Here is a 24762-nt window from a genome sequence, read left to right on the forward strand (position 1 = left end):
ATCGTACTTTGCTTTACTGTACTTCAAAGATATTGCATTTTTGCAAACTGAACGTTTGTGGCAACTCCAGCTTGAGCAGATCCAGGGGCACTGATCGTCCATTTTTCACTTTGTGTCTCTGTGTCACATTTTTCTCGTTCTCACAATATGTTAAACTTTTTCATTATTATTGTATCTGCTGTAGTAATCTGTGATCAGTGATCTTTGATGTTACTACTAAACTCACTAAGGGCTTAGATGATGGTTAGCACATTTTTTTAGCAATAAAGTATTTTTTAATTAAAGTATGTACATTGTTGTTTTAGACACAATGCTACTGCACACTTAAGAGACTACAGCATACTGTACATAACTTTTAGATGCTGGGAAATTACAAAAGTCGTGTGACCTGCCTTATTGAATTAGTCCATTGATGGCAGTGTCTGGAACCCAGTCCTCAGTACCTCTGAGGTCTCCCTGTATAAAACGCCCTCTGGCATTTGGACAGTCTTTAAGATATTTTGTCTGGCAGACATCAGTGACCCCTTCAGTATCCTACCCTCAAGCTCTTCTTCTTCCCAACTCAATTTGCTAATATATCTCTAAAGCTGCTTTAAACATGAAGACAAATTAAACCTGCCTATTGTAAAGAAATTGCACCAATATATGAGATATGAAAACATACAGTGAAATCACTCTATGCCATTTTTAACTGCATCTCTTTACCAGCAGACCTCACAAGGTATTTGTCAGAGGAAAAAGAGAATGAATGAAAGAAAGAACAAAGGTGACAAAGAACAAATGAATAAAAGGAACAACACGGCTACGTTCATTGCATTTGTTTCTTAAAGATTATAACTAGTAATACTCTGTATCGCCCACTGTATTAGTATGCAGAACTTAATATGAGAAAAATTCCATGTGAGTAAAATTACCATTAGTGGGAATTATTTTGGTCCTCAGATTCTGAGATAGAAGTGTTTTCCATTTAGGGATTGAAGGCAAATTGATTTCCCTAGAGGACTACTTTGGGGCATCACTACCATTAAAGTGTGACCTCTCTCGGCAGGAGAAGAGATAGGCTGCAAGAATCAAGAGCATCTCCCAGTCAAAGAGTCACTGTCCAACACACAGTCTCTATAATCACCCACCTACATGACCCCCAGAAACAGCCTCCCTGGCCCTACATTAATAATAATAATACTGATATAATGAAATTAAGTATGCCCTAATAAATAAAATTTTTAAACATTGTTCTTAATATCTCAGGCTTAACATTTTGCATGACAATAGGCTTTAAAATAGAATTTTTAAAACAAACCCAGGGAGGCTCATCCTACTAATATTCCTTAAAGTAGTAACTTATCATCTAGTTTCCATTTGGCCATTGGATTTCTCAGCAAGTCCTAGCAAGGAAAAAAAGGAAAAGTGTACAAAATATAAAAATATAATATCAAGAGAAAAGTGTGGTCACAATCAAACATTAAGAGCAGTGAAGAGGCAAGTAAATGAATCATCGTGTCCATGAGTAATGTTGTGTCCATCTTCATACCTCTTGATGGATTTCCAGCACAGCAGAAGACTTCCTGACTGTGGTTACAGTGTGCAGCCTGGACACAGGAGAAGAAAAACACAATTTAATATATAACACACACACATATTTGTATATATACACACAGTTATATACACATCAACATGATGATGTCAAACCTGAGTACCATGAAGATTATTTGTACAAAACTTGAATTTCAAAGAGATGGGAAATAGTAATCAATTTAGAATATTCGAAGTCAAGAAATTCCTTGAGCAGAGCTTTCCAAAAGCAAGGCACATTTCCTGTGCCCTAGTGAGTTTCCTGTCCTCTAAGACAAAATTCACTGCACACAACCTACCACTCAGCTGGGCCCAGTGACTCACCCAGCTAATGTGGTCAGGGGAGGCTTGATTACAAGCAATGCCAGAGTTCGGGCTTTGTTCTTCATCTTTTCTAAGATATTAGGGATGTAGAACGCCTCGGTCCTTCACTAGGCACCCCTAGAGTCTTCTGAACATGTCTATTCCATCTACAGTTGGCCTTGCATCTGAAGTTTGGGTCACCTGTTACTGGTGATGAGTGGACTCATCGGTCCTTAGGTGAGGTGGAAGGCCTATGACTTCATGAGCTGCAGTGGCAATGTCTTCCTTCCCCAGACTCTGGTTCACTGACTTTCAGTCATGGCTGTGTGTGTGAATCATCCAAGGGAAATAACCAACCTAACAACTGAAACTTGAACCCTATCCAGACCAATTAAATCCAAATTTCTGCAGATGGGTCTAGGCAGCAGTATTTTTGCAAATTTCCCTGGGTGTTTCTAATACACAGCCAAGGTACAGAACCCTTGCTTATAAAATATGGAAGACTATTATGGATAATGTACCCCATGGACTGTAGCCTACCAGGCTCCTCCATCCATGGGATTTTCCAAGCAAAAGTACTGGAGTAGGCTGCCATTTCCTTCTCCAGGGGATCTTCCCAACCCAGGAATCAAACCTGGGACTCCTGCCCTGCACACAGATGCTTTACCATCTGAGCCACCAGGCAAGCATTATGGATAATACAGTGCAGTGAATAATGACACTTAAAAAGGGGCTCTTGGGCACATTTTCCCCTTCAGCTCATCAGCTGCTACTGAAATCTCAGGAGACTTCAATTCAGAGGGGGAAAAAATGAGTTAACTTTTAATGAACTATTTCAATTACTCAAAATTTATTTCTACAATCTCATATTTAACACATTACCTCTTTTATTTGAATTCAAAATATTTCCCAAGAGGGTCTCCCAGTAGGAGTAAATACATTTTAGAGCTCACAAAAGGAAAGACCAAGGATTAAATGAATCCAGTTTAATTCAGTTGAGTTGTTCTGGTAGGACGTGAACCACTCTGGACTGGTTTCCCATCACGGCACCTTACTCTATAGTCCTCCACATTACCTATTTTCTTAGCTTCTTAATAAAAACAAAGACAAATAAGACTCCTTTTGTGTGTCTTCTTTGGAAAGCTTAAAAGAAAATTCTGGTGGCCACTTCTCCATCTTCTAGCTCTCCCCCAAATAGATCTTTCTAGACTCTGAAACTCATCACACCTCTTCAGCATTTCTTCCCTGAAGATGCTCCAACCTCTAGGCCCCAACTCTGTTTTATCACCACTAATTGATTTTTCCACCAAAAGCTGAAACTCTGGAGTAAGGAAGGCATCCTTGCCTTCCTCTATATTTCATATAAATGGCTAATAGGAGCAGGTGAACTGAGTTCTCTCTTGCCTGGCTGATTTTTCCCAAGGTTTGTGGCCCTTAGTCACTTTCTTCCACATAAATTTTTTTCTCCTTTTATTTTGGGGTGTTGAATATTTATGTGCTACACTTGTGAGCAAACATACAGAACACAGAGTCAGTCTGAAGCACAATTACGAGGCACGTGAAATTTGCCTTCAGCCATGCCTGTCAAATTCCCATCTCCTTCAGAAGAAAAAGTGCCTCACTAATTTCTCCCACAACTGCTCTATTAAAACTATTCCCTCCACCTGCATTCATAATAGTATTAATAGCTGATGAGGGCAAAGTGACATTACATCCAAAGTAGATGCCTTTTAGCATTTGAATTTAGGCTTCCCTAGTAGCTCAACTAGTAAAGAATCCGCCTGCGATGCAGGAGGCCCCTGGTTCGATTCCTGGGTTGGGACGATCCCCTGAAGAAGGAATGGGCTACCTAGTCCAGGATTTTTCAGCTTCCTTGGTGGCTCAACGGGTAAAGAATCTGCCTGCAATGTGGGAGACCTGGGTTGGGAAGATCCCCTGGAGAAGAGAGAGGCTATCCACCCACTCCAGTATTCTGGCCCAAAGAATTTCATGGACTATATAGTCCATGGGGTCGCAAAGAGTCAGACACAACTGAGTGACTTTCACTTCACTTCATTCAGTTCAACAGAGATGGTAATAACCACGAGCAATGTGGAAGAAAAGAACACTAACACCACCTAGCTCTTTTTACATGGGCATTTTCTGTAATTACAACAATCTGAAAGATGAAATCCTAGGTCATCCCAATCCAAGACTCTGAGTAGCTCATTTTCCCAAAGATACAGTTGTTGTTTGGTATTTCCCAGGCAAGAATCCTGGAGTGAGTTGTCATTTCCTTTTCCAGGGATCTTCCCGACCCAGGGATTGAACCTGCATCTCCTGCCTTGCAGGCGGAGTCTTTACCACTGAGCCAAAAAGGAAGCCCTATAAATAGCAAAATCCTTCTTAAACAGTGGTCTCCTACCTCCAGGCTGTGTATTCCTTCTCCTAGACCACAGCAGCAATGACAACACTACCTTTTGTTTTGTGCCTTTCAAATCTATTTTATTTGATGTTGTACCTATGTGCTAAGGAAATTCTGGGTCAAAAGATTTGTCCCTTGCTCAAGCACAGTGAAAGATCAGGGTTACAACCCACAGCTTCCTCATTAGTTCCACCTTTTTCTGCTGCTCCATACTCACTCAAGGAAAACGAAAACTATCTGGACCTCAAATGAGTAAGAATTAAGGGGCCTTCTCAACACTCCTCACCTCAGACCTGCAGTTTGGGGCCTGTCCCACATTCAAAGAAGACTGTCCCTGATTGAATATAGAAGATGACCAACTCACTGCTGACTCAGTCTGAGCCTTTCCAGCCTTTAGGAAAAATGATGTTGGATCCCCAAACTCACTGGTCCGTTGTATAGCAGAAGATGTAAAACAGGACATCAAAATCACAAAATGTAGGAGAAGGGAGTACAAAAATGTAGATTTTTTTTCCTATTTAATTTTTTTAAATTATACTATATCAAACTAGACACTCCTTTCTGTTGTGAAAAGTTAATTTGGGATCAATGACATGTGGCACAGTACTCTTGGAGTGAACTGAATCTGGTTCCACATAAGATTATGGATGCTCAAATGGGCATAGCTCCGTATCTTAGCTGCTACACAATAAAAAAACAAAATCACTGCTCTCACCCTCTACTCCATTAGTTGATGTCAGGAATTTTGGTGAACAGAAAATAAAGTCCTTCTCACATTCATTCTAAGTAATGAGCTCTAACCCTAAGAAGGCAGCATGTCCTGGTGGCTTGAACCCCACGGAATTCTAAAACAAAGAGGGTGTCATTTATTTCCAGCTTCTGAAATTTTACCTGAAGTCTTCCAAAGATTTCTTCTTAGTGGCTTTCAAACCACCAGTTTGGCAACAGGCAAATTTGTAATCGATCACCTGGTAAATGATAGGGTTGTACATTGCTGCTGATTTTGCCAGGAGCGTTGGCACTACAGAGAGCTGTATAGGGATGGAGTCTGGCCGTCCAAAAGCTGACCACACAGAGACCACCGCATAAGGAATCCAGGCAATCAGGAAGCCAGCGCAAATCAACATCGCCACCTGGTGAGGGAAAGCGACAGAGAACAAAATCGAGACACTCGGTGGAAATGATAGGCGTGGGGAGGAGCAGGTAGCCTATTCACACCCAAGGAAGGCTGTCTATCATCTTTCTATTTATCTTGCCAGTGGGAATCATATCATATGGATTTCTGACATATTCAGCCAGAAAAAGTAATGACTATTCTTACCCTATTCACTGCATTCTCCACTCCAGAATTTGAACGTACCCAAAAGACCCAACGTTTGACCCTATAAAAGCTGTCAGAATGTGCCTACATTGAGCAGGAAAAGCATGCTAAAAAGACATCTGTGCACCTGAAATTTCCAGACTTCTCAACCCACGTTCACTTGAAAACTAGACGAAGAATATGTTCACCTTGATGAAATTTTAAATCACCCACATTTGCCTCAGGAAACTTAGAAACTCTGCCTTTGTTTGAAATTCTAATAGGAATCTTCTTCAGAGATTTCTATGAATCGTAATTTCCTTCAGCTCAAGTTTTTCTCAAGTCTGAGGCTCAGGTAGTAGAAATCCACTCGCTACAGAGGAAAAGAGTCAGTGAATTCAAACCAAAGTGACACCGTTGTATGAAGTGAGACTTTCCCAGAAAGTACTTTTCTCTTTCACCAAGTTATATTTACCTTTAGGAACCTCTTAACTTTTAGATCAAAGAATAGTTAGAGATAAGGTTTAACCCACCCTGACTAGGTCCTCACTACCTCCAATTCAGTCTCTTTAAGAATGTAGTCTGACCCTGTAGTTATCCCACTTGAATCCAACAAATCTTCTTTAGCAAGTATTTGTGTGGGTGCTGTGGGGACACCAGCAGGCTTTCACGCCTTGGCTCCACCCCTCTACAGCAGTCCCCAGCCTTTTTGGCGCCAGGGACCAGTTTCGTGGAAGACGATCTTTCCACAGACCGGTGAGGGGGATAGTCTCGGGACGATTCGAGCACACTTACATTCATTGTGCACTTTATTTCTATTACTATTACAACAGCACCATCTCAGATCATCAGATGTTAGATCCCGGAAGTTGAGGACCCCTTCTCTAAAACACAAACAACGGCTCAACAAAGCTGAATATGGTTTAAGTGCCAGCTTGGAGGAGGACAAAATTACATGCTATGAAGAAAAGTAAGAAACAATCGCAGGAGGAAGGTGGAATACAACCTACACATTGGCAAGTGGAAATAAAGGAACATGAGACCAGAACAAGCAAAGACAAAGACAGCTATGTGTGAGGTTTGTACAGGACCTAGTGAGCTGTTCGCTTTGGTGTATGAGAAAACAACAAAGGGAGATGAGACTGGAAAGAAAGATAACATCCACGCCCTGAGGGGTCTGTAAAACCTACTCCTGAGCTTGCACTGAATTCCATGTGCCTGAAAGCACTGGTAGGATTTTGGGCAGGAGACATATGAGAGGCGTGTTTAGGAAGATTAACCCGTAAAAGAAAATGCAGCTGGAAAACACAGGAAGCAGAAAGGTCATTGTTTATGCATTCAGCCAACAAGCATGATTGAGCATCTCCTGCGTGTTTGTGTTGAGGATAAAACAATGAACAAAGCAGATACATCCCTGCTCACCTAGAATTTCCATTCTGAGCAAGTTTGTTAAGGCAATAATCTAAACAAGAAACAAGAGGGATCTTAATGAGAGTTCTTTAGACTTGAAAAGGAAGTCCAAGCCTTGGGTTCTATTTTAATCTGGAGCTATTTCAGGCCCTAGTTGAGAGGTGACCCAACTTCAAAGCTTCCTTAAACTGTTATCTACTAGACTATTCTTTCTGTAAAATGAATAACGAAATATACTCAAACATGGCCTCTGTGTGATGAAGATCTGGTGTTGTTCATTTGTATTTATTTTCCTGTTTCCCTTGTACCTTTGGTTAGCACTGCCAACATCCCTTCTGCCTTGTATAGTCTTTTATGGAGTTAGTGTCATAGGAATTACATAAGCCTGGTCTAACCAATGGACTGCGGGCTCCTGGCTACAGTCGTAGGAACAAGGTTGGACTTTTGACTATTAATAGCATAATCAGATCCACCTTGGGATTTCATAAGGCAGTTTTAGGAAGTCAGATTTCCTTTAATCTTTGAGTTCCCTACAGCCCTGGGAGGATGAGAGGATGGAACTATTTGAGGTCAGGTACCGCTTCCTCTTTCAGCCCCCATGCCCTCATTTAAGAAGTAAAATAGGGACTTCCCTGGTGGTCCAGTGGTTAAGAATCTGCCTTCCAATGCAGGGGATGTGGGTTCAATCCCTCATGAGGGAACTAAGATCCCACATGCCACAAGGCAGCTAAGCCTTTGCACCACAACTAGAGAGACACCTATGCGCAGGCACGAAGAGACTGCAGGCCACAACGGGGATCTGATGAAATTAAATAAATAAATATTTGTAAAAAGAAGTAAAATAACAGTTCCCATCAATAAAGTCACAACAAGCTGGTGTGGAGGATCAAGGATGAGGAATGAGATACCAAATGTTTTCTTAATAATAGTTAAAGCGGCAATATTTGTGCATGCTTTTTTGTTTTTGAAATTCAACTGGAAAAGTTTTCCATATAACAAAGTCATCTGTGTGCATGTGTATTTCAATATGCTTTTGCAGAGCTGAGCTATTGTATGCAGGAAATGGTCTGTACCCCTCAGTCTTCTTGACCTGTGGAACAGCCTGTCAGTAGGGTGCGCTTGCCCTGGGAACCCCATAGTTGTCAGGAGTCTCAAGGAGGAAGCATGAGAAATCCGCCAGAAAGTCTCAGGTTCTAAAGTTCTACCCAAAAAGTTCAGGCTCATCTCTAAATATGAACAGCAGCAGATAAAAACCTCAGCAATATCCATTTGCTGTGGCAATTGAAATCCCAAGCAGATGAATCAAATGAGACCAGACCTCGTGGACATCCTGAAGCCCTGAGTTAGGGTCCTGGACCAAAATTCTCACCTGTGCTCAGCAGTTATCAAGACCTAAAGCACACGTGCAACTCTCCAGCTTGCTTGCTTTCCCACCCTTCTGCAGAAGCTAACCCAGGAGAAATGGTATTTGGTTTGGTCTGTGACTTTTTTTGTAAATGGACTGGATGCCTCAAAGCTCACAGTGAGGGTCTTTTTTTTTTTCTCCTAAATCCCCAAATAAACAATAACAATATAAATAAAGCTTGCTTTCGCAGATGTCTGGAAACTTAACATAGCTCCATCCTTTTTCCTTTGGTGAGTCATAAGATGGTTTCACAGTATCTCAAAAGCTGTTTTCTGTGTTGCTGCCAAAGTCATTGACAAAAAATAGACTAGCTCTTAGTCCATAATATTTTCTACATTTTACATATTTCCTTTTTTATGGGTATGTGCAATGGGGAACAGTAAAGACTTAAGACATTTGCATTTTGTTATCCTTTTTAAAAGGAGAGAAGAGAATTAAAATATACCAAACCTTTTAAATACATAGCAAATGAACCCATGTGGTTTTTCTGAGACTTGAATAAAGCTAAATACTTTAAATTGAATGACTAGAAATCAAGTTTTAAAGTAGAAAGAGGGGAAAAAACTTAGATTCAAAGTACTGCATAATGTTACTTATGTTTTTGAAGTGAAAATGCAGTTAACACGAGGCACAATCATTTTCTATAACCTTCTCATGTCAAACTATACTCCACAAAATGGTAAACATTGAAATATTAAATATGAAAGTTACTTTAGGAGAGACTACAAAAATTTCCAAAACTTTCACTGTGACAGTTTTCCCAGAAATTGTTTTGTGTTTGTTGAATTTGTTACAATATTGCTTCTGTTTAATGTTTTGGCTTTCTGACTGTGTGGCATGTGGGATCTGAGCTCCCAAAACAGGGATCAAACCCGCACCCCATGAATTGAAAGGTGAAGTCTTAACCACTGGACTGCCAGGAGAGTCCCTCCCCAAAACTTTCTACTTAACTTGGAACACATTTAATCTTCCCACCAGTCTGTTCTTTACTTTCCACATTTCTAAATGTGTCTTCATTTCTATTTTCCAAAACTTCTCTCCCAAATATCTGTAAACCAGTTCTAATACAGGCACCTGTACCATCAGTCTCTTCCAAGTTGTTTACTTTTCAATTGCTTCATTTTTATCACTGTCTTTTGGTTCACTGAGGAGTAAAACTTCAAATTCTTAAATTAGACCATTTTTGTGGGAGGAAATTCACAGAATATGTGTTTAGCTTCTACAGAAGAATCACACATCTGCAACCCAGTTGATTTTAAATATATCTTGCTGCAGAAGACCAAGAAATACCGGTATGTTACAGCTATGGCTCAAGCTGGTATTAAGTGTCACACAAGCAAAACTGCCCACCATGGATCAATTCCAGTGAATTAACCAATTAAGGCAAGAATGGAATAGGGATGAAAAGGCTTTATAAGGCTCTACCTCTGATCTGAGACGTTACAGCAGAGTTTTCCAAGAAGGAAAGTCCTCTGTCTTGTCAGTGTGCAGAGGCAGCGTGGAATAGTGGGAAAGTCGGACATGGAGGTGGGCTTCCCAACTGGTGCAGGGGTAAAGAATCTGCCTGCCCATGCGGGAGACACTGGAGACTCGGGTTCAAGCCCTGGGCCGGGAAGATCCCCTAGAGGAGGAAATGGCAACCCACGCCAGTATTTTTGCCTGGAAAATTCCATGGATAGAGGAGGGATACAGTGCATGGGGTTGCAAAGAATCAGACACGACTGAGTGACTGAGCACACACACACACACACACACACACACACACACACACACACCCTGACATGGAAGTGCTCAGGGGTTTGGATTCCAGTCCCCATTCATCTCCACTGAGCACTGTGAGGGAATCCCTGACTCGTAAGCCCTGCCACCTTAGTTCCTTCCACCAGCCTCCTTTGCCCAGATATAAATAAGACTTCAGCCAACACTTGAAGCTTCATGCTACCTTGGATAACAAAAGAGATGAGGCAATGACTTGATGTGGAAGTGAAGGCCTCGAGTCAGGGCCAAAGAGATGGGATAAATTCCCCACCAAGAATGAGGCTGAATCACACTCCGGAACCAGCTAGACTACAGAAAACAAAGAAATTTCAGTGGCTGGGATGAGATCAGGTCCCAAGAAGAGAAATCACCACATCTGTGCATTGAATGACAGGGCAGGGAGGGAGTGCCACCTGCCAACAGAAAGCCTACAGCTGGCAGGAGCACAGGCAGGATCAGATCTGGTTTTCCTCTTTGGGGTCTAGCCAGCAAGTATATGGATTTGTTCCCAACCAGAGGGGAAAATGATATTAAAAGATAGCATTGCAGTGATAAATGCCAGTTGTGAGACTACAGTCCTCCACATGTGGGCAGCCTGCCATTCAGAGATGGCACAGAGGGAGCTGGACAATGGTGACCTACCTTCCTTGGCACTCTATTCCCTCATCTATACAAAAGCGGGTTAGTAATATTTCGCTTTCACATCACCTTCAAGAAATTAAGTAATTTGACCATTCCAAACACGTCTAATTTGAGTTTCCTTTTTCCTTCTATTTCATCAGCAGAATGATGACAAAGGCCAACTGTCTCAGGCCCACCTTCATACACTGATAAAATTTTTTTTTTTTTTCTGAGAGCCCTGATACCTCTATTAGCTCTGGTCACGATCCAACTAGAGAATATTAATTCATACTTTAAAAAAAAAAAGTAGAGAAAGAGGAGGATTCTTCACTTCCCAATTGCAGTTTTCTCAAATCTTGAAATACCACTAGTCCATAAACAAGCGAAAGCTGTGACCAGAAGCGGCGGATGTAAATTAGGTCATGTCACTCTGCGCATCTGTGTTTGGGGCTCTGAGTCTAAAACTGAACACAATATTCCCTGACGAGGCAGTGGCTGGCTTACAGAGCAGAACATACAGATTTCTAAATACCAAGTTCAACCAAACAAGGGAGACCTCAGTATTCACTCTAGATGAACCAAGGCCTCCGAGGTGGGGTTACTGCTATTCAGAGGGCAACACTTGCACAGTCCAAAGGCCCAGAGATATTAGTAATGAAAGCTATTTCCGCAGACTTTTGAACCACCCAACCACGCTAGCCATTTCCATAGCAATCCTTTTTGTCTTTCTTGGCTGTCACTCAACAGAGTCCCCTAAGAGCTGCCTCCTAGAACCTGGTGGGATTTCAGGGACAAAGGAGCGCAGATCCACTAGGAGGAAACAGCTCCCTGGGCAGGTCAGGGAGGCCTGAGGACAGCCTGGAATTCCACAGAGCAGAAGCTCTGGGCTCCAGCCTCCACTGGGCCCCCATCACCCATCTGCCTTCCTGTCTCTACAAACATCGTTCTCTGGGTCCCCTCACCCCACCCCCAGAATCGCACACCCAGAAGCTACCTTGTAACACCCTGCCTGCCCCTTCCACCCCAATCGATCCACACATGGGGCCACCAAACACAGGGGTCCCAGCAGGAATTCTGTTTACCCGGACAATGCCATCTGACCCAGCCCTGATCTGGTCACTGATACTGTGCAGCTAGTTACTGATACTGTGCATCAGCTCTCAGGGTTCAAGCTGCACACGGCTGCCACTCTGACACCTGGGGCCAGGAGCCTGCCTCATTTGGGAGGCCACGGCACAGTGGCAGGGGGGACACGTAGGGGACCTGAGGGTGGCACCAAGGTCCCCAGCTGGATTTCATGGGCAGCATCGCCCACTTGCCCAGCACTGAGCTGAGCTCCCAAGAGCTGTCTGTTTTACACATGAGAGTGTATATATGTCAATCCCAGTCTCCCAGTTCACCCTCATTCCCACTCCCAACCATGTCCACACATCCATTCTCTTGAGGCATGGTATTAAGTCCTGGAGACACAAAATGAACCAAAAGACATGGTTGTTACCCCCATGGGCCTTACTGACTAGTAGCAAAGACAGACATTGACTAAACAGTCACAAAATAGGTATGCAGTTGCAAATTAATTTTAAATTGTGGCAAATTCTAATAGGAAAATGTAAAAGCAACAATGAAACATTTATATAGGAGGATTTGAATTCAATTCAGAGACTGCTTCTATGGGAAAAAACATTTAAGCTAAGAACAAGAAGAACCAGGAGAAAGGAATTCATTAATTAGTTTAAAAAATAAATACAATTCAGCTTTCCCACCAACTGCCCTCAGAGTCCACGTGGGGGTCCTCTGACTCTGAACCCTCAATAATAAATCATTCAATGAGCAATAATGAAGAGGAGTCTTTTGAAGGAAGCAGAGGTTTTTTAGTTTTAAAAAGACTTCAGGGACTTCCGAAGTGGTCCAGTGGTTAAGACTCCTTGCTCCCAATGCAGGGAGCATGGATTCGATCCTTGGTCAGGGAACTGAGCTCCCATGTGCCACCTGGCACAGCCAAAAAACACAAAGTTATCTTAAAAAGGCTTCACAGTCAATGTGAAAAAAACAAAGCAAAACAAAATACCTCCTTGGGTATGTAAGGGACAGACACCCTCAAGCCAGGGGTCAAGAGAACGGTTTACATTGATCAAGGTAATTACGTTAACACAGTGTATTCAATTATTGGTCATCCCAGCAATCCTGATTGAGCATCTCACAGATGCCAGGCACTGGAGAACTAGAGCAAAGAGCATTTGCCCTCATCCAGCTACTGTCTCGTAAAAAAGAGCCACAAGGCTGTGTCATTCAAAAAAGTGAACGTGCAACTTCCCTCATGGTCCAGAGGTTAAGACTGAACTCCCAGTGCAGGGGCCATGGGTTCAATCCATGGTAGGGAAAGTTCCACAGGCCACAGAGAGTCACCAAAACAAAACCAAAGTGGATAGGCCAAGTGCTCTGATGGCCCACAGCAGAGGGACTTCAACAAGCCAGGAGGGATCAGAAAGGTTTCCTGCTAGAAAGAGACATTAAGAGATACCCAGGTGTCCACAGGATCGAGATATTAACTATAGGCCTGGGATATTGTGGATAATCTATGTGTATTGTGTACATGTTCGGTCACTTAACTGTGTCCAACTCGTTGTGACCCTATGGACTGTAGCCTGCCAGGCTCCTCTGTCCATGGGATTTTCCAGGCAAGGATACTGAAGTGGTTGCCATTTCGTCCTCCAGGGGATCTTCCCAACCCAGGGATCGAACCCACATCTCCTGCATTGGCAGGAGGAATCTTTACCACTGAGCCACCAGGAAAGCCCTCAGTATGTATCAAGTGAATCAATATGAGGTACAAATATACACAGCATAGTAATATACAGAAAAATTCATCAAACTTCTCTTTATTTCCTTCCTGTTACCCTACCATCCCCTTTGTTAAAGCAGCAGCAAAAGTGTTCACTACAACAGCACAAAGGTTTTTACAAGCAGAAATGCCCAAAGAAGTAAAACATTCATTTCTCAGCTTCTGAATTTCAAAATAGAAATTTGAAACTTACAAGAGAGGAAACAGTTGAGAGAAAAGGGTTTTGAGTATGATAAAAATGACTTTGAGTGTTTACAATCAGAGATGTATAAGACCAGAGGCATTAAGTGTACTTACTCTGTGGACATGTCAAAGGGATGTACATGGATTTAGGAGCCAGTTTTCCAAGCCCACAGTGAGTCAAAGGCCTGTAGCTCTTCGCAAGGGAGAACCTCAGAGGAGCTAGTAACTGACCTTGAGAAGCTGTCCTGAAAACACTTCACTGAACTAAGCACAGGGAGGAGCAATAGACTCTCAATACATTTGCAAGAGCAGAAAGCTCATGGCTCACTTGCTAGGGTGCCAGCCAAGCTCCCAAAATCCACTCAGTGGGTTGCCATGGAAGCATGGGAGAGTAGCTCAAATTTCTAATGTGCCCAAGGAGCCCTTAACAGTTGAAAGAGATAGGATGCGAAGTGACCTATGACAATGGATGCCTGAGGCCAGAAGGAGCCAGGGTCAATAAACTGACAACAACCAAACCAAGAGCCCCACCCACGGGTCCCCCAGAGTTACAGAGACCTCTCTGGGACTTACATAGAGTCTAGGAAGAGGCGGAAAACCTGATTCAACTGAATTTATCCTGATCCTGTAATGTTGTTTGTTTTACAAGGTCAAATGCAGGCATAAAAATGAGATTGTACTGTGTCATAGGAATAAAAGAGGTGTTTTATTTTGTTTTGTTGGTTTCTTTGTTTTTTATTTTGCACACCTCTACAATTTTGGTAATCTGTGAAATTTCACCCTGCTATAAAAGTCTGGCAAAACCATTTTTTAATTAATCAGAAGGAAATTATAATGTGGAGAAAGGTTTATAGCTAGAACATCCATATTCAAGCTGATGAGATCAGACTGGCAAAATGTAGGCCTAGATAATTACTCACCTAGAAATAATTAGAGGACATCAAAAATGAATGATTTTGATCCCATAATGCAGTGAAGTGGCCTTTAAGTAATAAGCTTTTAGACCAAGCCATTCTGGAGATCAGAAAGCGCCAAGTGAACAAGCAAACTCCTGATCCCAAGAGGTAGTTGAATGAGGACAAGGTTTCTAAAATTATGAAAAGGTCCAGTGAAGGTTTTTCTACTTATTTTTACTCAGTACAAAAAAAAAAAGGATAAAAATTAAATAGTATTTTAAAATAGCTTAAATTTAGTAGAGAAGGTGCCACAGTAGAAAGATGTGTTTATTTTTCAACACGAGTTGAACTGTGACAAATTTTTTGCACAAATGAGAATAATTAGAGATGTATTTTTAGATTATATTGATACAGACTTTATATATACAAATGAACTATAGATGTAATACATAATATTACATGTGTTAAGTGTCAATCGTGTCTGACTCTTTGCAACCCCATGGACTGTAGCCTGCCAAGCTCCTCTGTCCACGGAATTCTCTAGGAAAGAATACTGGAGGAGTGGGTTGCTATCCCCTTCTCCAGGGGATCTTCTCGATCCAAGGATTAAACCCAGGTCTCCCACGTTGCAGGCAGATTCTTTACCATCTGAGCTTCCACGGAAGTGCAATATATAATATAGCCATCATATATAATATAGTGTCATTTAGAATACATGTTAGAAACTACATATAAAATAAAATCATACACATACATGCCTACAGTTTTCATTTAGCATCACTTTGGTTAATCTGGTCTCGGTGAGCCTATTTGGTCTACTTAGCACAGGTTAAGGAGAATGATAACAATATGTCAAGTTTGGGATTGACACATGCATATCACTATATTTAAAACAGATAACCAACAAGGACCTACTGTATAGAACAGGGGTCTCTGCTCAAAAGCCTGTAATAACCTAAATGGGAAACAAAAATTGAAAAAGAATAGATACGTATATATGTATAACTGAATCATTTTGCTGTACACCAGAAACTAACAACATTGTTAATCAATTATACCCCAATATAAAATGTTAAAAAATTATATAAAAATTAATACAAAAACAATGCATTAAACAGTGTACACTGTGCTTGCATGTGTATACATAATGAGCTTCAGAAATTCTAACGAGCTGCCTACCCTCAAGAGTACACAAAGAACCAATTTCTAGAATGTTGGTAAAAACTGGCCATTAGTGGGTTGAGCTGAGGAATTCAACTAACGGGAGACAGGCAGATGAGAAACAGACTCAGAGAAACAGGAGAAGGACCTCACAGGTAGGTGGATCCGGACTCACTGCTCAAGAGCAGCCAAACATCTCAAAGCCAGTAACCCTGAGGGATGGAAAGAGGAGAGGACGTCGTGTGACATCTCAGTAGCTTCATGTCATGCCTTCATGACATACAGGGCTGCAAGGCTAACTGAGATCAGACACCCATGTGACAGACATTATCTTGTTCCCTGGGCATACCTCCACGGACTATTGAAAACGAACACGTTATCTCTTTTGTATTCACCCAGTTTCTAGAACAATGTATGCGTGCTAAGTCGCTTCAGTCATGTCCGATGCTTTGCAACCCTATGTACTGTAGCTCGTCAGGCTCCTCTGTCCATGGGATTCTCCAGGCAAGAATACTGGAGTAGGTTGCCATGCCCTCCTCCAGGGGATCTTCCCCACCCAGGGGTCACACCTATGTTTCTTATGTCTCCTGCATTGGAGGCGGGTTCTTTACCACTACTACTCGTGCTGCCTGGGAAGCCCCCCTAGAACAATACTTGGTACCAAGTAAGATGTGGAGGAAGTGAAATCCACATTTAACTTGGATTAATTTATTGGCATTAATTTTTTTTTTTTTTTTGCATCCTAGACAGGAGCTAAAGGAAGAATGGGAAATGCGGGGCTTAATTCACGATCCTGCATTTATGGAAATATTTTTCTTACTTAACACCTGATTCTAAGCTAGACGTAGATCATGATTCCTGATGCTGCATTTTTGTCCAGCATCTATTTTTAGGTTATTTTTGGCTCTATTATTTTAAGGTTATCAGTATAGATTTAGAATGATGAAAACTTCGTTCAGACTGCCTCCTACTCAAATGTGGCGTTTAGGGAGTAGAGATCAACTGGAACTATCAAGAATGTCTAGCTCATGAGAATTTGCTGGTGGTCCAGTGCTTAAGACTTGACCCTGTCATTGCCATGGCCCAGGTTCAATCCCTGGTTGGGGAACTAAGATCCCACAAGCCACGTAATGAGGCCAAAAGAAAAAAGAAAAAACTCTAGCTCACACTGTGCAACAAATACGTTCTTGCACATTAAGAACTCTGAAATGGGGGATGAAAACTATTACTTGGACAGAAGTTTTGCCTTAGTAGGAAGCTACTTGTGGTCTGGAGGGAACTGTGTTACTCCTGGGTCCTGAGGCCAGCGGTCTCCAGGGGAGGTTGCAAGGAAACTTGAAGATGGTTATCAATTAACATGATGGATTGGGATACCAGAAGGATTAGAACTTCCATGTTTTTTGTGGGTTTTTTTTAACCCCATCATGAAGAATGTGGGATCTTAGTTCCCCGACCAGTGATTGAACCCACACTCCCCATACTTGAACCTTTGAAGTCTTAACAACTGAACCCATAGGGAAGTCCTTACATCAACTTTTATCTTTCAAATATAAGACAGAAACCAGAGTGTACCAATATTAAAAACACCGCTTGGTGAAAAGACAACCCTCAGAATGGGAGAAAATAGTAGCAAATGAAACAACTGACAATGGATTAATTTCCAAAATATACAAGCAGCTCATACAACTCCGTGGTGGCTCAGACAGTAAAGCATCTGCCTGCAATGCAGGAGACTTGGGTTCAACCCCTGGGTCAGGAAGATCCCCTGGAGAAGGAAATGGCACCCCACTCCAGTACTCTTGCCTGGAAAATTCCATGGATGGAGGAGCCCAGTGGGCTACAGTCCATGGGGTCGCAAAGAGTCAGACACAACTGAGCGACTTCACTTTCTTTTCACTTTCGTACAACTCAATACTAGAAAAACAAACAACCCAATCAAAAAGTGGGAAAAAGACCTAAACAGACATTTCTCCAAAGAAAACATACAGATGGCTAACAAACCCATGAAAAGATGCTCAACACCGCTCATTATTAGAGAAATCAAATCAAAACTACAGTGAGATATCACCTCACACCAGTCAGAATGGCCATCATCAAAAGGTCTACAAACAATAAATGCTGGAGAGGGTGTGGAGAAAAGGGAACGCTCTTGCACTGTTGGTGGGAATGTAAATTGATACAGCCACTATGGAAGACGGTATGGAGACTCCTTAAAATAGGAATAAAACCACCATATGACCCAGCAATCCCACGCCTAGGCATAAACCCTGAGGAAAGCAAAACTGAAAAAGATGCGTGCATCCCAATGTGCACTGAACTACTATTTACAATAGCTAGAACATGGAAGCAACCTTGATGTCCCTCAACAGATGAATGAGTAAAGAAGGTGTGGTATATATACACAATGTAATATTACTCGGCCATAAAAAAGAACGCATTTGAGTCACTTCTGATGAGGTGAATGAACCCAGAACCTATTATACAGAGTGAAGTGAGTCAGAAAGAGAAAGATAAATATCATACTCTAATGCATATATCTAGAAGAATGGTACTGAAGAATTTATTTACAGGGCAGCAATGGAGAAACAGACATAGAGAATAGACTTATGGACATAGGGAGAGGTGAGGAGAGGGTGAGATGTATGGAAAGAGTAACACGGAAACTTACATTACCATATGTAAAATAGATAGCCAACGGGAATTTGCTGTATGGCTCAGGAAACTCAAAAAGGGTCTCTGTATCAACCTAGAGGGGTGGGTTGGGGAGGGAGATGGGAGGGAGGTTCAAAAGGGAGGGGATGTATGTATACCTATAGCTGATTCATGTTGAGGTTTGACAGAAAACAACAAAATTCTGTAAAGCAGTTATCCTTCAATAAAAAAATAAATTAAAAAAAAGAAAAGAAACAAAAAAAAAACTTGATGGTGCAACATGGCATTTATATTGAGATTGCTGAAAAATATTTTTCAATGTAAAGGTGAGATGTGATGAAAGTGTACAAACCACTGCATTAGGCTTTACTTGAATTCCTACAGGTCAGGAAAGAAAAGAGAAGCTACAGTTTCTTTGGTCTCCCCTGGTGGCTCAAAGTGTCTGCCAATGCAGGAAATACGGGACACAAGGATTCAATTCCTGGGTCGGGAAGGTCCCCTGGAGAAGGACATGGCAACCCACTCCAGTATTCTTGCCTGCAAAATCCCATGGACAGAGGAAGCTGGCAGGCTACAGTCCATGAGATCACAAAAGAGTCGGACACAACTTAGCGACTAAACCGACCAACCAATGGTTTCTTTACCATCATCTACACACCAGATGACAGGATAATAGGCTTATTTCATTGAATTCCCACCACAGTCCAGAGAGACAGACGTTACTACTCCTGTTACACAAGATTCAAAGTATCTACCTCTGGGTCACAAGCCTTGCAAAAAATCCAAACCCTTGTCTGTTTTCAGATCATCTGCTCTTTTACAGAGCACCACAATATCTGATGTAAAGAATAGTAAAGAATCTACCTGCAGTGCAGGAGACCTGGATTAGATCTCTGGGTGGGGAAGACCCTCTGGAGAAGGGAATGGCTACCCATTCTTGTCCGGGAAATGCCATGGACAGAGGAGCCTCACAGGCTACATCCATGGTGTTGCAAAGAGTTGGACACGACTGAGCAACTAACACTAATATTTGAAGGACTGCCAACTCTGAGACTAGCATTTGCCAAGGGACTCAATGCTGCAGAAACTCCTCTTGTGTGAAGAACCCATAGGGAAGCAGACACAGTAAGCTCTTACTGTATAAATAAGGAATGTCCATAATCATGCCCATCAAAGTCCACGTGTGCGTGCCTGCTCAGTCACTTCAGCTGTGTCCGATTCTTTGTGATCCTGTGGACTATAGCCCTCCAGGTTCCTCTGTCGATGGGATTCTCCAGGCAAGAATACTGGAGTGGGTTGCCATGCCCTCCTCCAGGCCAAAGTCCATACGAAACGTTAAATACCGAGGCATTTTATGAGTCATAAAAGTTATTAATCTTATTGGTGAAATAATGTTTAAAAATCAATAATATCCTATTCAATAGAGGAAATAAGCCCCCAGTAGATCCACTGTATAAATTTGGTAGATATTAAAAGTGTGTGTAAATGAGACTGATAGAGACACAAGGGATACTACAAAGGTTTAAATAAATAAAAACCAAGTTCAGAAGGACATAAACAGAGGGCATTTGAAGTTCTCCCAGTCTTCAACATTCCCTAGCTTCTTCACCCTGTGAAGTTTTAATTGATTACAGAACATGTCTATAAATTATGACTGCAGTTACCTTGGTCAATTTCACTTCCAGCACATGGCTGCTATGGATCCGACTGTCAAAATGAGCTACTTCTTTGGACGAGGACTTAACCTTGGCAATGATCTTCACATAGGAGAACACGATCACAGCCGTTGGGAGCAAGAGGCAGAAGAAGAGGATGTTCAGGATGAAAATCTGGCCCCCTACTGAGGCCTGGGCCAGCCACCAGTCCAGGGTGCAGGAAGTTCCGAAGGGCTCAGGTGCGTAGTCCCCCAGACCTACCAAGGGCATGGTGGTCCAGAAGGCAGCATAGGCCCAGATGACCGCCAGGCAGATGTAGGCGTGCTTTCTTTTCAGCCAAATCCCTGGAGGTGGAAGAAGAGCATTATCAGGATGTAATCTGCCCTCCACCCAGACACCTCCCCTCGACAGGTCAAATTCCACATCCAAAGAGTTGATCCATTGGATTCTGGGAGACGTGGTCAGTAACCAAAGCCGGAGGGAGAGTTGGGTGGAGGGAAGGAGAGCTCCAGAGCTTGGGCTCTTTTTCCAAGAGAATAAAACAGGAAGTGATTTCACAAGGAAGGTTTTCTCTAGGCGTCTGGGAGCCTTGGGAGGGGGACGTGACAAAAGCTGGGGAGAGGTGGCGGTAAAAAGATGAGAGGATGCTGAAGACGGTGGAAGATCTTGGGAAAATATCCAGAATGACCTTGGAGCTCTTATCCAGGATAAAAGGCTAACTGGCAGAATATACAAATGGAGCCCCAAAAAGCATGTGTTAAGGGTTCATCAGAGGTAGAGTCCTTTGGGGGAGAAATGAGAAGACACTGCTTGTGTCTTTAAAATATGCTTCTTCCAAAAAGCTTGTGTGCCTCTCACCTAAGAACTCGAGGAGTGGGGGTGAATGCCAGGGTCATGACCGAGTGGGATGATGTCATAAGGGTTGGGTGAGAGCAGATTTTCACTCTTCCAATGTTATTAACACAACAGTCACACTCACAGCCAAAGGTGGAGAAGTGGGGAACCTAGGTAGAACATACCATGCTCTGCAAAAGTAATTCTGTGAAAATATTTTCAGAAAAACAAAGGAAAAAAAAAAAACAAAACTCCGTGTTTCAGCACTGGTTTCCATTAGCCAAAAGATCATTCCAAGAGGCAGAAACAGTGCAGTCAGTTAAGGAAAGCTGTAATGCACTAGTGATTATTTTACAAAGTTCAATACCACCACCAAAGACAGGTCAGCCTGCTCTAGGGCTTCAGCCTCTACAGGAAGTTACCTCCACCCCATTTATTGCCTGGAACCCAAGGAGCCATAGAGGTGGCTCCTACCTGCCTTGGGTTTTGGTAGCAGAGAAGAAATATCGAATCACATTTAATAAAAGCCAAATTATTTCTTCAGCACAGACTCTGCTTAGTGTCACGTGAGGTCTGAGAAAATCAGAAGGGCCTAATCCTTCTCATTTCTAGTATTTGACCCGCTTCACGTAACCTTTCCAGACGTCAGTGTTCTTAGCAGTAAAATGGAGGAAATAAAAATCTACTGCTTACAGATTTCGAGAAGGGTGAAATGAACCATGCCAGGTCTCCTTTGCAAACTATGAAGGACTACGTTGACATGAATATTCACTCCTGTGTTTGTTTCATTTGGCACTAACAAGAAACGTAACAGATGGTTTCCTTCGTCTCTATTTTTTTTTTTTTTTCAAATAGACATCATCATAAAATGCAAATCTCATGGACCCACCAGATAGGAGTAACAATCAGGTAGCCACGATATCTGTCAGCTCTCGGTTATCCATTATAACGCAGAAAACATTGGCACGGATAAGTATATAAATTTACAGGAACGTGCATAAGCATATGTAGAAGCGTTTACAGTGAGGGTTGCTTGGTGAGGTGTTTTATACTTACATTCGGTTATGGTGAAAGGCTGTCAAGTACAGGAGGGAGTAGATTAGTAGATTGGTTCTGTGATGCTCCAGCAGTCAGAACTAGGACCAATGGGTGGAGGTTACTGGGAAGCAGTTTTGTCTCAATATAAGGAATAACATTGTAACAACCAGAGCAGACCAATCAGAGAATGGGCTGCCTTGTGCAGTAGTAAGCTCCCCGTCACTGGTCACTGGAATTACTCAAGAAAAGGCCAGGTGGCTGTCTGTCAGGGATGCCTTAAAACACTTATCCCATTGCATGGGGGAGAGGTCTACATGGCCCCAAGCGACTTTCTAACTCCAACATTCCAAGACACCGTGTGGAGGGTTTAATTGTGCAACAAATCAAATGATGAAACCAGACTATTGAGAATCAATCTTAGAAGAAGCTGGAAAGCATATACAGTTCCCATGGGAGTTGTGCCCTGCAGTGATTCTGGGCGGGTGAGCAACATTATTTCTATATTGGACCTGAAGCCTGAAGTCAAGAAAATATTTAAAAAGCAGAGACATTGAGGTTTAGTATTCCTCAAATATCTTCAGGAAATTGAACTTTTTGCTTCTTCATCTGTAAAATCTATAGGTATATTTAAAATTTACTTGATATGATCAAAAATAAGTTTATAGAAAAAAATTGACTCTGATATCATCCAGAATAGGTATAATTGTATTTTTTGTATTTTATTGGAATTTTTGATTCAAGTTATTTCTACTGCAGATTCTAAACTGTTAGAAAAAGCGATGCGAAATTTTTCTTAAAGATGAGCGCTGGATGGTGCACACATTGGACCGTGACCCTATCCCCCACCCCAACCTCCTGTATATTTTGTTTTTAATTTAGGATTGTAAACTTTTAAAATATAAAGAAAAATTCTACCCCATTGAGAGTGTCACATCAACTTGATCGTTCGGATTTTGGGCTCCAGGCCATGTTCTGTCTCCATGGTGACAATCACCAAGCTGATTGAGACTGATGAACAAAGCAGTGTAGCGTGAACCAGTATCATTCTCTGGTTGCACCTAGTTCTCAATATTAAATTTAAAGGGCCAAATGTGTCTCTTTCGGGTTCAATAATTTTTCCAGAAGCCCAAGAAGCCAAAGTATTAAAAATTTATTTTTCCCATGTAGAATGGTCTTATCATTAAAATCTGATCACTAGCCTCTGAAAGGGTGTTTATGGTTGGCTCACCCCTAACCGATTCTCTTACCCACTGCTCTTTCTACATACCAAGACCACAAAAAGAATGTTGGCTGGTATTTCGTATGTGTGTCCTTTCCTGCAGGCTTGGTTCTCTAACCTGGAGGAGAATTCCTCATCTCTGCAGCCACAGGGAGCCTGAGTGCTAAAGGAGAATCAGAAAAATCTTTCCATATAATTATACTTACTACTCGGGGAAACAGCTAAAACATCTTGGACCCAATATCCTTTCAGTGCATTTTATTTCTTTTGCTTACATGGCATAACACAGTAAAAGCTTACACACTTTATACAAAGAGATGATACTCTCATAAAAGCATCGTAGCGAAACACCAGACATTCCTATAAAAAATAGCATTGAAAGAAACCTACATGGACACAGGTTCGAGTCTTTAAGCGTAAGTTAGAACAAGATAGGCTATGAGTAGAAATACTCCTAGTCTCTGAGTGTATTCATAATCTTTGTTTATTATCTCTGGGTAAAATATGTACCGCTCTGACAATCCACCTAGATTCGACTCTCAGGGAATAGAAACCTTCCTACTTACCATATGATAAATAGCAGATTTTCAGGTATCGGTCCAGGCTGACAGCAGTCATAGTGATAAGACTTCCACAGCCAAAGAAAAATCCAGCCCATCCATACCAGCGGCAGCCAATCCAGCCGAACACCCAGCGGTGACAGAAGCAAGAGATGATGGTGAACGGTTTGCCTACAACTAGAGCGCCAAGTGACTTGTCAAGGGCCGTTCCCTCCGGTTAAACTTTACCCCGCCCACCCAACTCGCAGTCGAGTCTTATCCTAGGCAGACAAGAGGGAGCTATTTTGGGAACCATTAGGTCCAATTTGTTTACAACCAGACCCAGATCCCTAGGATTTAAACTATTTATCCCTTCAGCCTTCATCAGCTTGTTTTGTTACTTTTTGGAAAGTAGTCTTCTATTTTAATTCACATCCTGCACCCTCCTTAGGGCTTCCCTGGGGGCTCAGAGGGTAAAGCATCTGCCTGCAGTGAGGGAGATGTGGGTTCGATTCCTGGGTTGGGAAGATCCCCTGGAGAAGGAAATGGCCACCCACTCCAGTATTCTTGCCTGGAGAACCCCATGGACGGAGAAGCCTGGTGGGCTACAGTCCACGGGGTCACAAAGAGTCGGACACGACTGAGCGACTTCACTTTCACTTTCACTTTCACCCTCCTTATCCAATATATATTCAATCTTCCCCCTCCTTGAAGAGAACAGCTGAGGAAGCTTTCCAACGCCTGTATCTGATCCACCTATCAAAAGAGGGTTCCCCAAGCTTCATGCATTAGAAAACTCAAGTAACTGACATTCACAGCCTGCAAATGCTGGCCCCTTCCACCCTTCCCAGGTGTACCCTCCCTTGGTACACTGTTAGTTCAATCAAGTAACTCATCTTTACTGGGTGCTTTTATAAGCTAGACACACATCACCTCTAGCTGTCTACACAGCTGGTGCCATACTCCAACT

At 42.2% G+C, this 24762-nt stretch overlaps 1 protein-coding gene across 1 annotated transcript in view; it reads right to left on the minus strand.

Moving 5' to 3' along the window:
• Window positions 1-1525: 1525 nt before the first annotated feature.
• The window catches only part of OPN5 (opsin 5), a 31321-nt gene continuing 8084 nt past the window's right edge, over window positions 1526-24762 (minus strand). The window contains exons 3-6 of the mRNA XM_040249499.1: window positions 23820-23990; window positions 20172-20506; window positions 5171-5412; window positions 1526-1589 (exon numbers count right to left, since the gene is read on the minus strand). Coding sequence (XP_040105433.1) covers window positions 1526-1589; window positions 5171-5412; window positions 20172-20506; window positions 23820-23990 — 812 coding nt within the window. The remainder of the gene's footprint in view (window positions 1590-5170; window positions 5413-20171; window positions 20507-23819; window positions 23991-24762) is intronic.

This window comes from Oryx dammah, unplaced genomic scaffold (assembly GCF_014754425.2).
Source record: "Oryx dammah isolate SB20612 unplaced genomic scaffold, SCBI_Odam_1.1 HiC_scaffold_11, whole genome shotgun sequence".
Lineage (NCBI taxonomy): Eukaryota > Metazoa > Chordata > Mammalia > Artiodactyla > Bovidae > Oryx > Oryx dammah.